Below are 18420 nucleotides of genomic sequence, written 5' to 3'. Positions count from 1 at the left end.
TGGTAACTGGGCTGTATATAAACATCGGGGTGATGGTTGTTGCTCCACCCACCGCTGACGAAGTCCACCTTGGACGTAACATGCGTACGGGGGGAGGAGCTATACCGCTGACGTCACCCGCTGTTCGTCTGTGCTGCCATCCGCAGCCTTTGATACTGTTGCTTCTTACAGACCATCGTTCTGATATTTACTTTACCACGGATGTCACTGGATGTCATCTGTTTGCCTATACACCAGTTGTTGGAGTGTTGTGCATCCTCACAGACCGCTGCTATTGCACATTTATTTGATATTCCACACGGATGTCATTGTTGCATACAAACCGACTGTTGAAGTGATTTATATTCCAATAGACTGCTGCTATTGCACTTCATGCATGGTGTTTTTTAAGACTTTTATAATAAAGAACTGTTACTGTGTACACTTAGAGTGTGTCCACCTTTTCTTTCCTCATATGTGTTTTCATCCATCACCATCTCCTTTTGTGGTTGCCGTGGGTTTCTACATCTGCACCCCCTTGAGTGGGTAACAAGCGTGTTTGACCATTTAGCTGTTTAAGATGTCAATTGTCTTTACTTCCTCTTCGTCTCCAAGACGGGAAGTGAAGGGAAATACACTTCAAGGGATTTTGCCTTTTTTTGTTAACCTAAGACGTTTCCAACGGGGCAATTTGCACAGACTCCTTTGATTTGTTTTCCAACTTAAAACTATTTCTTTATTGTACATCACGGGACACAAAGCAGCCATTGCTATCTGGGTTTATACGCCACTCACTGGTGAATGGACACTGCAGATAAGTCGAACAAGAAGTCCTTCCCTATATAACCCCTCCTACGCAGGAAGTGCCTCCTGTTTTTTCGCCAGTGTCTGTAAGGTGGTGGTCACTGATGTAATATATGTGCTCTTGGAGGTCTGGACGGTTCTATTAAGAATCGTGGACTTCAATCTGGTCCGTTTGAAAAAGCTGTCAACCAAAATGGATGGTACCTGAGCCTCATGGGAAGGAGAGAAGATTCCTTGAGGTTTGCCTGTAATACAGCCTTATGGTGCTGGACCCTGCATAATGGAACCCTGTGCGGTGTTTGTTCTAACCAAGGTGCTTTCCTGCAGGGTGCTATACAGGTCCAGGGGAGTTGACCCCAGATTAAGGGGAACCCAGTCCCTGAGGGTCTTTTATGACAGCCCGCTGTGAAGGTTGGACTTCTGTTATGTTCAGAGTCCTGCAGCAGGAATGGCAGGTCTGTATCTTTGCAGTTTTTTTTTTTTATTTTTTTAAATTTTTTTTAGGTCTGGTTTTCTCTCAGTAGCCACTGGGGGCTGTGTGCTGTTTAATCACGCTCCGTGCACTTCTTAAGAGTGGGCTGCTGTTTTTCCAACCACTAGAGGGTGCAGGCTCGCTCAGTATAGCCTATTTCCATATAGGCAGGTTGTGGAGGGGCGGCCATGTGTACATGTGGACAGCAGGTCCAGCAAGGCCTCTTGAGACATAACAGTAGCCTATGGTTACTAATGAAGTTTGTTTTTACTACGGAAGAAATGTGTTGCCAGGCAAGTCATGATTATATACTGCATACTTGCTGCTTAATCTGGTGGGCCTGTGAAACTAAGTTGATACACCCCATATACGGGTACTTTTAGGCTGCTCTGAAGCAGAAAAAAAGGCTGCATGGGATGCATATGTGCTTGGCTAATCCTGCAAAACTAGCATGGGGCCAGGTGCAGTTGAGCAGGTGCAGTATAGTATACATGCTTGCAAACTTGTTGCTTAAATGCATGTTTGAATAAACACGTTTTGCATAGATGTTGCATAGATACATGTGTCATAAGTAAAGATCATGGACATCGGTGCGCTTTAAGGAGTTGTCTCCAGAATAGCATGCATTTGGTCTGCAGAAGCTTAGTTTTAGGCTGTTGAAGTAGCATAGAGGCTGCATTGGATGCCTATGTACTTGGCTGATCCTGACTAAAACTAGTATGGGCCCAGGTGCAGCATAGTATATATGTTTCATAATGTTTACTTGCATAGGCACATATTTGCATAGACACGTGTTTGCTTGCTTGAATAACACAAGCTTGCATAGGCAAATGTTTGTAGAGGGCGAGCGCCATCCGCCCGGCATGCAGCTCCCCAAGGCTGGCCGCGATGGTGGGTTTGTGTAGACGAGTGTTGCGTGGAACAGGTTTTCATAGGCACGTGTTGTATAGATGTGTGTGCATAAGTATATATATGCATGTTGCATAGATATATGTAGATGCATGTTTGCATAACCTCATATTGGCATAGATTCATGTTGCATAGATGCATGTTTGCGTATACACGTGTGTGTGTAAACGCATGTTTGCATAAACACATGTTATATAGATACGTGTTGCATAAACGTTTCATAAATGCATGCTTCCTTATTGCGTAAATGCATGTTTCCTTGGGTACGTATTGCATAAATGCATTTTTGCATACATAGTTTGGTTTTTTGCCTAACTGCATGTTTGCATAAGCACATACTTGCATGCTTCCATGAACACATGCTTCCATAAATGCATAATGCTTAAACGCAGGCTGGCATGTTTTCATTTGTACTGCATACATATATGCTTAGTTTGAACTGTATACATGTGCTTATTTACATTAAACTGCATACATATGTGCTTATTTGCCTTGGGAAACATACATATGTGGTTATTTGCCTTGAACTGCATGCATGAATGGCAAGAATTTTATGTATACCTGCACGTTTGCATACCTAGGTACCTACATAATGGCATACCTGGGTACCTGCATACCTAAGGGGTTGCATAGCTGTAAACCAACATTGTTTTAGGCCTGCATAGTTGCTACATTATTTACCTGTTACAGCAGTTAAATGGTTTCAGAAAAGAGGCAGCCAGGGGAGGCAGGTGCACCGCTCTCAGGTTCAGTGATCTGGTGGTGTGCACATCTCCCGATGGACAGTAGTGTCAGGTGAATCTGAATCACTGTGGTGTTTGGCATTGCAGTGTTTTCTGACGCGCTTATTTTTTGTCAGACTGCGGCCGCATCACCTTGATAATGCCTGATCTCTGGATCGAAGCCTAAGTAGGAACAAGCCTGGTTAGTATATGGATGGGAGACTGCCTGGGAATACCACCTGGGTGAGGGAGGCATCTGAGGCTGCTGTGTTTTGAGTATTTCAGGCCATAGGAACTTGGGGCAGTCTGAGGTGCTTTTGCTCCATCTTTAGCCGGCAGAAGTTTGGTAGGTTAGGTACTCCTCTTTGGGCCTTCAGGGTCTGCCACAGAGTCGTTAGTCTTTTGCCTTGCATTTAACTCTTGGAGCAGGGGTATGGGCTCATTATTTCAAAAAAAAAAAAAAACTCAACTGGTAGCAGTCCCAAAAGCAAATGGGGGACATAGTCTAGCTTAGATCTTAAGCTGCTGGGCATGCTTCTGTTTCAGCTGGGCTCTGTCCATTTAGTGTTGACCTCTCTATGAGAGGTATATAGGAAAAGGAATTAGCCCCAGGTATATTACGGGAACAGAGAAATGTGTAAATAGGGTACGCAAAAATTGGAGTAAAAAATAGGTAAATTTTATTTATACAAAAATACACGATGCAATATAAATGTACAAAAATCACCTAACAACAATTTTTGTACATTTCTATTCCATTGTGTATTTTTGTATAAAATGTATCTATTTTTTACTCCAATTTTGGTGTACCCTATTAACACGTTTCTCTGTGCCCGTAAAATCCCTGGGGCTAATTCCTTTTCCTATATATTTTTCTTGAGGATGTGACACAGAGCATTGGGTCCTCCAAATATTCCTGGTTAGTTTCCACTTCTTCTTCTCTCCTCTTTCTCTACGAGAGGTAGATTTGGGGTCCATAGTCATCAATGACACGTATCTTCATGTGCCGCTTTTTTTTCAAGCTCCTCAAGGGTTTTTGCAATTGCAGTGCAGTGTCATATGTTTTTTATTTTTGTGACTCTGCTTTTTGGGCTGGCCACAGCTCCGAGGGTTCACAAAGCTCCCAGGCCCAGTGTTGGACTTGCTGAAAATGCAGGGGGTGCCAATCTTGGTATACGCCAATCTTTGTTCAGGCAGCAGTCTGTTCCAGATGTTCCTTTGATACATTTCTGCAGGAGGAAGTTCTGTCCAAGTCAAGGCATGTTCCCTATGTATAGTCCTACTCCAGATCATTTGCAGAGGATCATTCTCTGTCTGGAACATGATGATCCGGGCATCAGGTTGCCGGAGGGCTCTGTTCCCAGGATATTGCAGAGCTAAAATTGGTGGTTGATGGTTCGAAATCTGGAGAAGGGATTGGGAAGATAATAACCACTGATGCCAGCTTCTCCAGTTGGTTTGAAGGTGGCTTTAGTTCAGTGGACTTTGTCTCGACAGGAGAAAATACTGCCCATTAATATCTTGGAACTTTGAGCCAGTATGCCTTGCTCTGGCTGTGGGGACAAACCAGTTGTAGGTTTAACCCGGAAATGCCTCTGTAGGGGCGTATATATCTCCCCCCAGGGTGGCACCAGGTGTCATGCGGCTCAGGAAGGGAAGGTGAACCAAATTCTGTCTGAGACAGTACAAGTGCTGTCTCTATCACTAGTACATATTCCAGGTATAGAATAATAGCAGGGGGAACTCTGCAGTTGGATCTACTAGATTTCATGTTCTACAACAAGTAGGAACAGGTTGTATCTGGGACGAAAGCCCCTCCGGCAATAGGGGCAGATGCACTCGTAACACCTTAGGGACCAATTCTCCCTTATTTGACACATCCCCTCTGTTTTGACTTCTCCCACATCTTTTGCAAACAATCCGGGAGGTGGTAACACTGATAATAGTGTTAGCCGAATTAGCCCAGGAGGGCTTGGTACACTGACATAGCTAGTTTTGTGGGGGCCGCTCTTTGGTCACTCCCAGTCCAGTGGGACCTAATGGTCTTGAGTCCTGCATCTCAGCACTGTTGAGCCCTGGAAGCCAGCTTCAGGGAACGTCAATTACAGGACTTGGCGAGGACTTCCCAATCCTGTCCACCAATACACTAATCCCCCGCTGTGCAGCGGTTTTGAGGAAAAAAATTCTCCAGGCCCCCTGTGTTCAGGGGACAGAGAGCGGACTATTTCAGGCGTATTAATCTACCTAAAGCCGAAAGTGATTAAATAGTCTGCTTTCTGTCCCCTGACCCTCACTGAACACGGGGCCCAGAGAAGTTTTTTTCTCAAACAGCTGCACAGCGGTGGATTAGCTTATTGGTGGATAGGATTTAGGAGTCTCCGCCCGCTCTACCTCCGGGCCCCCCTGCTGAGATGGCAGATCTGCCTGGTGCGGGAGAGCTGGCGATCCCCCAGCGGCCCTGCTGAGACTCTAATACTATTTCCAGTGTGTTTAAGGTTAAAGTAGTTGTTAAACCACTTCTACTAAATGCTGCCATCCTCTCTGTACCATAATAAGAAGTTTCCCTGTGCCTGTGTTCTGTAAAGAATATGCTTGATTGTGCCTGTATGAGCTCTGCTCCAGGCGCTCAGCTGATTCCTCTCCTCCCTTGTATATCCAGCTCACAGCTGCAGTGGGCAGAGCCGAGCCCACCCGCTGACGAAGTCAGCCAGGTAGGAGGGGGAGAGACACGTGTGTCAGCTGAGCGGAGGGTGCGGCGCTCATACAGGTACAATCGGGCAGATTTTGTACAGAACCAAGGCACAGGGAAACTTCTTATAATGGTACACAGAGGATGTGAGCATTTAGTAGCAGATTTGAGATAAGCAGGAGCAGGGGGGTCACTGGTATGGGGGGGGGGGGGGGGGAGAGACAGTCAGACGAGATACAGACACAGGAGAGCTGCAGGGCTGCGGCTGACGGAATCGCACAAATGGACCACGATGCTCAACAGCCATGATTAATCGTGTTCTGTTTGCAGAGGGGAGGATATAGCCAGGCAGGATCAGCCATGTTTTTAGGGTACACAGGTCGCCAAATGGGTTTTTTTTTTTTTTTTTTTTTGAGGGGGGGGGGGGGGGGGTTTGACAAACGCTTTAAGAGATTGCGGAGGACATGATACAAGAGATGGTTAGTGACTGCAGACTATTTTTTCTTGAGGTTTTCTTGCACTAAAGGTGCCAATAATGGTCAACAATAAATTCATATCAATTTAAATTGATATTAAAACATGGAATATAATATAATTTTATATCAGGGTAGAAGCTTGGTGACTCACAGGCAGCATCACCAAGACCTCCGTCTTCTTTCCAGAGCTCTCTAGAAGGTTCTGGAAAGAGAGGAGGAGAGGGGAGGTGGAGTTGCCTGGGGTATTCTGAGGAGCCCTGATCAATCCCCAACTTGGAATTGGCAGGGGGCAGGCCTCCTCAAATACCCAGGGTCAGCTCAGTTTTGGAGAAGTTGTCGGGTGGAAGAGTTGGAGATGGAGTACTGAGGCTGTCGGGGCCTTGAAGGGAGCTTCCCAATCTTGGGGTGTGTGACCTTGGTCCTGGGCTTGGGTGCGGACAGGGCTCTCTATGAAAATGTGGAGGTGTCCTGGACAGGAGGAGCAAGAGGACAGCTGGAGAGAGTACTGCCGTGCAAGTCTCCAGGGAGAGGAACCATCGGTTGCAGCCAAGAGGGCTTATGAGTGGCATGCACAGTTGGGAGGACTGGGGAAATCCAATGGAAACAAAGAAGAATGGCGGCACATCCAGAAGTAAAAATCAACAAAATTTATTGAAAGTCCATAAAATCAAGCGAACGTGACAAACCTCAATCCAAAAAAGGTGCTCAGAGGACGCGTCTGATGAGTAAGCACATCTGTGTGAAAAGTGTCCACTGAGCACCTTTTTTGGATCGATGTTTGTCATGTTCGCTTGATTTTATGGGATTTCTAAATTCTTTTGATTTTACTTCCGGATATGCTGCCATTTTGTTACCTTGAATTTCCCTGGCTACAGACCAGGCAGGCAGGGACCCGGATCTCTTCAGCAGCTCGGCAGATCCTCACAGGTGACTTTGAGTGGACTGCGGTGTCGTGGGCAGTGGAGTCGGGCAGCTGCAGCCAGGAGGGCCTGAAGAGGGCTGACTGGGATCAGTAGCCTCATGTGGGACAGCTAGTACCATAACCTACCTGTGAAGGGCATTTGCTTTAGGCCTGGCTGAGCCAGTGTCAGGCCTTACAGTGCTAGCTAGTCTGGAGAACGAAAGATAGGAAGTGATGTGCAGGAGGAGTACGGAGTGATAGTCAGAAGATAGGAAGCAATGTACAGGAGTATGGAGTGATACTCAGAAGATAGGAAGTGATGTACAGGAGGAGAAATGGAGTGATGTATATACAGGAAGTATATAGAGACCCATGTTCGAATGTTTGATCACCCGGCCATATCATGAGTCCCCATGCCTATCCAAGTTTAATATCCCTACAAAAACAAAATGTAAGGACTGCTTTATTGTCTGAGGATTGAAAAAAATGTGTGTCTGGCTGGGCAGGGTGACAGACGGACCATTATACTCAGCAGCTCCTATGGGCTACCGCTACACAATTTAAGCCACACACACATTTTGCAGTGGCTGTATCATGTCCGCACACACTCTGACCAACTCCTGTATCATGTCCTCACACTCTCTGACCCACTCACGTGTCCTATCCGCACACTCTCTAAAAAATCCTGTATCATGTGGATGAATGGATATGGCAGGATGGTTATGATTTGGGTCATATTCAGTGTGATATTTGTACAAGAAAATATAGACTTGGTGGGAGGAGTCAGGTGACACAGGGACTTGGTGGGAGCAGTCAAGTGACACGGGTAGGGACTTGGTGGGAGCAGTCAGGTGACATGAGTAGGGACTTGGTGGGAGGTCCCCCCTCCCCCACATAACACATCCTTGCGAATGCTGCAATTGTGATCAGGAGACCTCAGACATACACTGCACCATAACAATCTAATCACTGGGGCTTCTCCTCTGACTAGATACATCTCCCCTAAATCAAATCACTTGTCTGTGTGTGTGTTCTGCTGGCCGTCCTGTGAGATGACTGCACTATACACGCATTTCCACCTCTCACACTGATCTGTGGATCACACTCCATGGTGAGAAACATCCATTCAAAACCCAGGAAAGGCACCACATGAATCATACTGTGGTGTGGAGCAGCCAACCCTGGTAGAGCTGGAGAAGAAAGGGGAGGGGGAATGTGAAGTACACAAAATGTCTCTCAGGCTAGTGCATGAGATAAAGAAATCACCTTTCACTCACAGCAAGGGGGAAAACTGCCTCCTATTTCTCTGTCAGTTTTTATCTTACTGAAAAAAGATAAGAGGATTGCTCAAAGCTGAAAGCTGGATTAACTCTTCCTGGCAAGACTGGGCACAGATGAAATGAAATCCTCTACTCTACAAGGTAGAGACCTATTGTCTCTCTTCTTGGTTAAAGGCTTTATTCAGGGGTACCTTGTCTCTGTGCGACCTTAACTTGGTCTGGTCTGTTTTGCAGTTTCTCCTTTTGTACATCTTCGAGATTCCCTTGTTGCTCCTGACATGCAAGGTTGTGTTTTTTTTTTTTTTTTTTTTTATTGCCCTTACCTCGGCTCTCAGGGTCTGAGTTGGCTGTGTTTCCTGCATTAATCTTTCCTGGTCTTTCACCATAATGTGTGTTGAGGCCTCAGTCCTCTTTCCTCCTTTAAAGGCGTTGTAAAGACAGAAGGTTTTTTTATCTTAATGCATTCTGTGCCATTGGCTCCCACAGCTGTCAATCAAAGTCAGTTAGCCAATCGGGGGAGAGGGGGGCCGGGTCGGGGCTCTGTGTCTGAATGGACACAGAGCTGTGACTTAGCTACAGTGCCCCTATGGGAGCAGCGGACTGTGGAGGCACTTGATAGGAGGGAGGGGCCAGAAGCAGCAAAGAGGAACCCGAGAAGAGGAGGATCCAGGCTGCTCTGTGCAAAACCAACTGCACAGAGGAGCGAAGTATAACATGTTTACTTTAAATGAAATAATAAGAAACTTTACAATTGCTTTTAAGGTTGTTTCTTCGTTCTAGCTGAATCGGGACATTGTGTTTACTTTTTGTCCTAATCTTGAGCAGCCTAAACAAAAGGTGCTATATTCTTTGGCTGTAAAAACTCTTTCAGTCTCTGGCTATTTTTTGACATTCTGGTTTCCTTTTTGTTCTACCCAAGGGTCCTTGTATGGGTTGGGCATGATTTCTAATTGCATTTGTCAGCTCATTTGCTAGCAGCATAACCCAAGAAGTCCTGAATAGAAACTCTTGTGTCCTGTGATATACTCAAAGAAAAGGATTTTACAGGTAAAACAAAATCCTAATTTTCTACTGAATTTGAGTCTGCATACCAAAAGCCGTTTTCACTGCATTTCTTTAACCCCTTTATGCTGACAGTATGCAAGTATGCGGCATCACTGGACTGTTTTTTTTTTTCTTTTTCTGTGGGTCCGCATATTTGCCTTGCTTTGTGTTGGGACGCTCCCAGCACAGAGACACCGGGGTCTCACTGAGCACCGTTCTAAGTATCGGGACCCGGAATGTCCGATTCTGGGTCACCTGATCGCTGCTGTGATAGCCTCTGAATGGCTATCAGTGATCAGTCACTTTAAAGCCTGCCCTCATGTCTTCTGTCTGTGACTGGCTGAGACAGATACATTGTATCTTTCTCTGTCCTTGCAGAGATTGAAAAAAAGAGTGTATGTAGAAAAAAAAAATATAATAAATTTGCAAATACCTAGATCAAGGTTTGATCTAGGTCAGCCCCCAGGGTGAGTGTTTGGGTCGAGGTCAGGGTCAAAGTTTAAGCTTGGTATTTTTTTTTTTTTTTTAAATTAGTAATAGTATCAGTGTCATTGTGTTTTAGGCAGGATAAAAAAAGCAAAATGTGCACTACGGTTTCTGGGCTGTACTACGGGTACAAACAGAAACTAACATACACATATGTGGTATCGCTGCAAACAGGAGAAGGATCTTGTAGTAGCTAGAAATGTGTACAGTTAAATTTAAGAATTTTTTTTGGGGGGGAAGTTTTTACTTAGATGATAAAAAAAAATAAAATAAAAAATCAGACAGTCATAACTATTTACTACCAAATAAAAGCTCAATTTATCCTGAAAAAAACAAATTATAATCCACCTGGGTGCACAAAGTAGTTGTAATATGTACAGTTTTACTAACACGTGTCAAAGTTGCAAGCTTGGGCATTAAGATGTGTTTTACCTTTTAGGTGCGAAGGTGTTAAAGATAACATTGTTTAAAGTATTTCAGATCCTTTTTCTCTTATTCTTTTTTTAATATTGCCTTTACGGGATTCAATGTTTTTGCTTTACTATGTTTACATATGTTTTATATACAGGGAGAAGATTACATTTGCTGCCACTCGACCATCCTCCATATTGATTGAACAGATTGCAGTGTGTGTCAATAAAGGAGAGCCTGTTCTGTTAGTGGGAGAAACTGGCACTGGCAAAACTTCCACAGTCCAATATCTTGCTCATGTTGCAGGTAATTGAAGTGTAGTGCAAGTCTCATAAAGACGAGGGTTAATTGGATCACGCTGAATGAGAAGTAAACCGAAAATAAAAATATTGTAGTTCTGTGTTTAGCTGCTGATGCTGAAAAGAAGTTATGTGATGTTTTGGGCATAAAATAAATATTGGGGGCGGGGGATGTAATGTAAGCGCATAAAGAGTATGGAAAAGGGTTTTTAGAAATGTTGCTCATCTCTTTTGAACTATACTGATCAGCCATAACATAACCCCCACCATAACCCATCAAGGCATGGACTTAACTAGACCTCTGAAGGTTTGCTGGTAAAGCGGTAGTTGAGTCTCTGGGAAAAGCTTAAAAAAAGTGCCCCTTGCAGGATCATAATGTACTAGTATGCACTGCATTCTAGTACACTGACAGGCTTGCCTGCAAAAAAAAGCTCTCCAGTGCTGTGATACCACAGCTTGCCCGATGCTTCCATCTTCACCCTGTCTTCTTTCTGGGTACTGTATCTCCAGCCGCTTAAATGGCTGGGTTGTTGTGATGTAATTCCCTCACACACACACGGGAATCGCATTGCCATGGCACACAGAGCAGGCAGTAAATGTGGATCAGATCACACTTATCGCTGACAGAAAGGGGCAACATTTATGACATGAGTCCTTTTAGGGTCTTTTCTGTTATAAAAACCCTTCCTGTCAGCTGTCTTTAACATATTGACTTTACTACTACTTTAACTAGCACCAAGCCATCAGTAACTGATAATTTACATCCTGTAAGCTGTAAGGTGGGGCTTCAATGGATTGGACCTGTTTTTCCAGTACATCCCACAGATTCTTGATTTGGATTGAGATTTAGAGAACTTGGAGGGCAAGTCAACACCTCAAACTATCAAAACTAAATCGTATACTGCGCACAAGTGAAGAGTTTACAAAAAATATCAGAAGCAACTAACTTTGTGACCTCATAGTATAATATGTAATAACGAAAAGAAGTCACGCTATGGAAAACGAACCAGAAAGGTTTACACAGAATTATAAAGTGGCAATATCAATGATTACACAACCGTAAACTGTTAAGTTCAAATGTCCATATGACATTCATAAGTGCCACACTAAGTTAATTAATCTGCTTCAATATTACATAATTGACAGTCAGACATGAAACTAATCCATAAAGTGCAAATGCAAAGAATATATACTGTAAATAATATAGATTACTAAAGTGCAATAAACCAATGTAAACAATATATTTTACACATAAAAAAATATTGAAAATAATTAGTCCTTCAAAAGTCCATTTATCTATATACAGTGCTCCAAAGACAATTCCTCAGTGACTTGTGATGGTGCTTCAGAGTAAAAACTCTTGGTGACTTCACACACATGCTCCCCCCCGTTTCCTTGTGTGATTGCGCTTACCTCAGGGGATGGGACCGCACAGCTAAGTTTGGTCAGACAAGCAGTAGAACCATCACTGGGCTCAAGGTTATTGGACTCAGAAAATCCTCAGATGCTTCAATATAGATATCCTCGGTTCTTATCAAAATTAGGCTGAATAGTGATACCGCTTTAACTCAAAAATGTATTGTCTAAAATAAGCCAATGTACTCACATGCTGTAGGTGCTACCAGCGCACCACTCTATATAAAGCTTAGACATAAAATTCCCAATCCACTATGCAAAAGGTTCTGTGTTTCTAACAGCCGTGTTGAGAGATCAGCATCTCAGCTGACTCCTCCAACATCCTGGCCCCTCCCCTACGCATGTCGGCACAGGGTTTGTCACGCATCTGGCTGATGCTATTGCATCCTACATGACAGTATACAGTTGTCAGTAGTACCATCAGCTCAACAGAAATGGCAAATATTAGGGCACAGTATGACATCCATTGGGTATCACCAGGTGCATAAGAATCTCTACACATGAGCCTTCACCCAAGCAATGCACTCACGGATAGAGGAATTGAATGAGCATCAATCAGTAGTTAGGACTCCTCAGTAAATGCCATAAGTTGAGTGGGGAGAACACCATACTAAATAAAAAAAGCTCACCAACCAGGAGACCAAAAAAGAGTTTTTATATAGGGTAGTATTTATTGACTTTAAAATGAGCCCCTTAACCAGTTCTGTGGGCGAAAATCTGGAAACCATTGCCGCCCCACAGGACTGGTTATTTAAGGGGCTCATTGTTTGGCGTCAGCTTTTCTGGTGAGATTCCATTGCATGTGGGTGCAGCGCGGTGTTTGGAGAAGATGATTTAGTGCACAGTTGGTTGTTTTTAAAGATCTCACTTTTATGTCCGTACAATTGTTACTTGTACTTTCTTATTTTTGCAATACTATGCTATGATTAATTTTTTTTTCTTTCTTTTTACTCACTTATGGGAGGAAATGAGAAGTAAAGGACTTTGGATGTTATGGGTGATAAAAAGAGAGGGACACCTGGTGGCCATTTGTATAGCTGCACATGCTTGATACAGTGCCTTTAAAAAGTATTCACACCCCTTGAAATTTTCCACATTTTGTCATGTTACAACCAAAAACGTAAATATATTTTATGTGATAGACCAACACAAAGTGGCACATAATTGTGAAGTGAAAGGAAAACTATAAATGGTTCATTTTTTTTTTTTTTTTTTTTTTTTTTTTTTACAAATATGTGAAATGTGTAGTGTTCATTTGTTTTCAGTGTAATTTTTGAAAATTCTTCTTTGCAAAATAGCTTCTCTCAAACTGCAAACAGGACTTCTTATGGTTTTCTTTCAAAAAAAGCCTTTCTTCTTGCCACTCTTCCATAAAGGCCAGATTTGTGCAGTGCATAATTAATAGTTGTCCTGTGGACAGATTCTCCCACCTGAGCTGTGCATCTCTGCCGCTCCTCCAGAGTTACCATGGGCCTCTTGTCTGCTTCTCTGAATGCACAGGTGGACTTTATTTACTAATTGGGTAACTTCTGAAGGTAATTAGTTCCACTAGATTTTAGTTAGGGCTATCAGAGTAAGGCCCCATTCACACTAGCGCGTTTTTTGATGCATTTTGCAGAAATGCACGGGAATTTTTTAACATGGGTTCCTATGGAACATGTTCACATCAATGCTTTTTTGTATCTCTGCGTTTTTGGAAAGGGTCGGGGACTTTTTTTCATGCAAAAAGCAGCGTTTTGCATGTAATGGTTTTCAATGGACAAGCATCAAAAACGCAAGTGCACAGTTTTTGCAGCGTTTTTGCAGCGTTTTTGCAGCGTTTTTGCAGCGTTTTTGCAGCGTTTTTGCAGCGTTTTTGCAGCGTTTTTGCAGCGTTTTTGCAGCGTTTTTGCAGCGTTTTTGCAGCGTTTTTGCAGCGTTTTTGCAGCGTTTTTGCAGCGTTTTTGCAGCGTTTTTGCAGCGTTTTTGCAGCGTTTTTGCAGCGTTTTTGCAGCGTTTTTGCAGCGTTTTTGCAGCGTTTTTGCAGCGTTTTTGCAGCGTTTTTGCAGCGTTTTTGCAGCGTTTTTGCAGCGTTTTTGCAGCGTTTTTGCAGCGTTTTTGCAGCGTTTTTGCAGCGTTTTTGCAGCGTTTTTGCAGCGTTTTTGCAGCGTTTTTGCAGTGTTTTTTTTTTTTTTTTTTTTTTTTTTTTATTTATTTTTTTTGTAATTTTTTTTTAAGACTGTAAAAAAAAATGCGGCTCAAAAACGTGCCAAGCATGAAAAAAAAACCTCCAAAAACGCTCAAAAGCAACATGCATAGGTGTGAATCGAGCCTAAAGGGGGCTGAATACAAATGCACGACACACTTTTTTCACATATTTGTAAAAACTGTTGAAACCCGTTTATCATTTTCCTTCCACTTCACAATTATGTGCCACTTTGTGTTGATCTATCACTTAAAATCCCAATAAAATACATTTACATTTTTTCTTGTAACGTGACAAAATGTGTAAAATTTCAAGGGGTATGAATACTTTTTCAAGGCACTGTATGACCCATTTATTTGAGGGCCTAATTTTCTGGTGAGGGTTTATAGTTTTTCTGAGGACTGCCTAGAAGATTAATATTGTTTTTTTTTAAATTTACACAGACATTATGCAACTCAAGACATTGAGTTGGGGAAACAGTGACTAAGCGCTGGGAATATGTTGCCCTTTCTTGTAAGGGACCTCTCACGGTGCTCCACTGTGACAAGGTGGTTTTACGGCCTTAGCCATCCTTCTTTTTTTTTTTTTTTTCCTCCCCCTAACAGTTTTCTTTGTTTCATCTTAATCACTTCAGCCTTAGAAGGTTTTACCCCCTTCCTGACCAGAGCACTTATTACAATTTGGTACTGCGTCGCTTTAACTGGTCATGCAATGCTGTACTCAAACAAAATTTGCGTCCTTTTTTTTCCCACAGAGTGCGATTTGGTGCGATTTGGTGCGATTTGATCACCTCTGCGGGTTTTTATTTTTTGCGCTCTACACAAAAGAGCGACAATTTTAAAAAAATATAGATTTCTTCATCAGTTTAGGCCAATATATATTCTACATATTTTTGATAAAAAAAAAATCGCAATAAGCGTATATTGATTGGTTTGCGCAAAAGTTATAGTGTCTACAAACTATGGGAAAGATGTATGACATTTTTATTTTTTTTTTTTTTTACTAGTAATGGCCACTTTTGTATAATCTGAGGCTGTTAACTTCACTGTGTATATGTGAGAGTTTACATCCGCTTTAAGGTCCAAGAAGGAAAATGTTCCATCTTTTTTGGTAACGGCACACTACTCCAGGAGTGTCGTCCTAGGCTGTTTGCCATCAGGATTTGGTCTGGAAAGCTGCTACTTGGGCTCTGGTTCTTACTTGTACAAAGTTTTACCAAGTTGATGTTAGAATATCTGTGGATGCTAACTTTGGTGTGTTTTGCAGGCTGCTACAAATGAGGTTCTAACCTATTCTGATTTAGTTGTTTGGGGCCTGTTGACTTGCTACCATTCTGTCCTCCGCTCATATTCGGTGCTTTGGGACATCCCATAGCTGATGGAGATGAGGATACCCTGTGTCCTGGGATATATGATAACGATAATAGGATTTTTGGTTTACATGTATTTCCTGTGTTTTTTAAATTTTTTTTCTTTTTTTTCTTTTTTTCTTTTTTTCTTTTTTCTTTTTTTTTTTGTAGTTTTAGTTTGGGGACAAATTTATGTTTTCTGATAGGTTCTATTGCCTCTGTTCATATACAGGTCAGCGCCTACGTATTGTGAATCTGAACCAGCAGAGTGATACAGCAGATCTCTTAGGAGGGTAAGGAAATTGTACAGTGCCTCATCTATAACAGTGTATAAGATATAGACAGTATTTGTTATATAAATATTTCAGCTAGTGACATTTTAGTTAAATAGGAATTACATAAGATGTTCATATTCATGCAACTCTATAGACCGAAAACTGGGCCAGGGATGTTGGGTGTCCTTGTGTAAAGGTCATGTTGTCCATATCGCCTTAAAGCCGGTAGTAAGCCTACTATAGAAACAACAATTGAGTATTCTGAAAATGATACATTATAAGGTCTAAAATATGCATAAGCTCTGTTAACTGAAGTACTATTAATACCTTCTTGTCCAGCCTTTAGCGGATTGACAGACAGGTGGGGGCTTTGCCATTCTGACTGGATGTCATGACGTCCTTCACATCGCGCGTAGGCGCCGATCAGTGGTAAACCGTTTCCTTCGGACACAGTGCATCAATGATCAGGGCAAAGAGCCGATGCTGTAAGCCCTTTACCATGTAATTAGCTTTGTCCAGTCACCGCTGATCACATGTAAACAAACGCTAGTTATCAGTATTTCCGTTCCTCAGCACTGTCAGTCTGAGGAAAGGCAAGCTGATAACTGGTTTTCCAGGTACAGGGACTTTTACACTGAAAATCAGGGCACTCATCAGTGCGTGCCCATCAGTGAAGAAGAAAAATTACTACTTTGCAAAATTGTATAACGCAAATGAAGAAAAGGGTTTTATTTATTTTTTTTTCCCATAATTCCTAGTGGTGATTAAATACTTCTTGTATAGATTTTTTGTAACACTGATCTGCAACAGACATACAGATCAAGAGATCTGTCTGGCTAATGGCATGCTTTTCAGGGTTATTGATTTGGAAAGTGTTAAAGAAGCAGCCTAACACTAAATCGCTACATCTATAGACAGCCACGATCTAACACTAACCTATCTAGCCCTGCAGAAAAGAAATCGGTATAAATACCTTTTCTGAAGCTGATCTGATCACACGCTGAGCTATCAGCTTCGGCTTTGCTGTGGAAGGCGGGTGCAAAGGACACAGCTGACAGCGAAAGCTCCATAGTAACTCTGGCTGATGTAGCATCCCTTTCATTTCACAGCCGTTGTCAGCTGTGTCCTCTGCAGAGCTTCCGCCGCTGGAGACCAGACCGGAGCGGCTTTAAAAAAGGTATGTATACGGATTTCTTCTTTTACAGGGATCTAGTGTTAGATCATGGATGTCTATAGATGTAGCGATTTTAGTGTTAGGGTGGACTTCCACTTTAAAGGAAAAAAATCAGGTAAGGAGGTCGACATGCCAGCCAGTTATCTTTTAGAAGAGGTAAACCGTGTAAGTCTTCGTTTTTTCACTGCTTAGCCCTTTTTTTTTTTTTTTTAATCTTGTATTTTGGAATAACTGCTTCTTAGTATTTTGTAGAAACCACTTATTTTGATGTGTTGAACACTACCACCTTTTTCATTTTTCTGGTTCTAGTTACAAACCTGTGGATCATAAACTTATATGGCTTCCACTGCGGGAAGATTTTGAAGAGCTTTTCACTCAGACATTCTCTAGGAAGCAGAACAAAACCTTTCTGGGACACATACAGACATGCTATAGGCAAAAAAGGTGGCAAGACTTATTGAAATTAATGCAGCATATTATGAAAAATGCCATGACTAAGGTTCAAGGTGCAGAGTCTGGTAAGTGGAAGAATTGCTAATTAAGATCCACGTGAAGTTTTTTTTATTATCCTAGTCGTACAGTGCAGCACGCAGGCAAAGTATTCAAAGAGCTTGGGTTATAGGCTTGTACTTTTTTTAGGTAAACACTGGCAACCTTTTGAAGACACGCCCCCTGGGCATGTATCTTCATCAGGGTCACCCCTGATTAAGATATGTCACTTCCCTTGTATCGAAACGTGTAGGGGAGGGGACTGACGGTGCAGGAGACAGCTGGTCTGTCGGAAGGAGTAGGAACATACGATCTCATCTGCATCTTGGCGTTTTTAAGGCGTGTTATAGAGCGGTGCACTGACGCACTAGACCCATGTGAGTACCCTAAACTAGGGTTATGTTTTGCATACTTAAAATAGTTTTAAACTATATCGCACTATATAGTTTCTTTTTGCTATTTTTATATGTGACGAAGCAACATCATTGGGCTTTTTAGCAGTTTGGGACCTTGCAACCCAACCTGGAACCCTTTAAGGTGATTCACAACCATGTATTGACCAAACTTGATTGTGAGGTCACATGCTCTGAGGTGAGCGGTTATTACCTTGAGGTGGGGAGCACCTGAGTAGAATCACTATAAAAGATAGTTATTTCTTTAATCGTACAGCACGGGACACAGAGCCACAGTAATTACTATGTGGGTTATAGTCCACCTTCAGGTGCTGGACACTGGCACACCCTAAACAGGAAGTTGCCTCCCTATATAACCCCGCCCATACCGGGAGCATCTCAGATTTTTCGCCAGTGTTTAAGGTGTTGGTTACTAGGACAGGATTTTTCAACTTTACAAATACAAAAGATGACTAAAATAACTCACTGCTCTTCAATAAGCTCCCATACTCAGGAGATGTCATATAAATTTTTGACCAGATGGTATCGTACCCCAGCACGTTTAGCACAGATGTTTCCAATGGTGCATGCATGTTGTTGGAGGGGATGTGCTCAGAGGCACCTTTCTCCATTTATGGTGGACATGTCCTAAGATAAAAAAATTTTGGG

The 18420-nt window shown here is 42.5% G+C and overlaps 1 protein-coding gene across 1 annotated transcript in view; it reads left to right on the top strand.

The window, feature by feature from the left end:
* Positions 1-18420, top strand: part of MDN1 (midasin AAA ATPase 1) — a 455945-nt gene that overhangs the window by 90522 nt on the left and 347003 nt on the right. The window contains 3 exon segments of the mRNA XM_073628928.1: positions 10331-10479; positions 15654-15714; positions 17180-17388. Coding sequence (XP_073485029.1) covers positions 10331-10479; positions 15654-15714; positions 17180-17388 — 419 coding nt within the window.

Source organism: Aquarana catesbeiana, linkage group LG04 (assembly GCF_042186555.1).
Source record: "Aquarana catesbeiana isolate 2022-GZ linkage group LG04, ASM4218655v1, whole genome shotgun sequence".
Classification (NCBI taxonomy): Eukaryota; Metazoa; Chordata; class Amphibia; order Anura; family Ranidae; genus Aquarana; species Aquarana catesbeiana.
The sequence above is the reverse complement of the archived record's forward strand: the minus strand, read 5'-3'. Positions and strand labels throughout refer to the sequence as shown.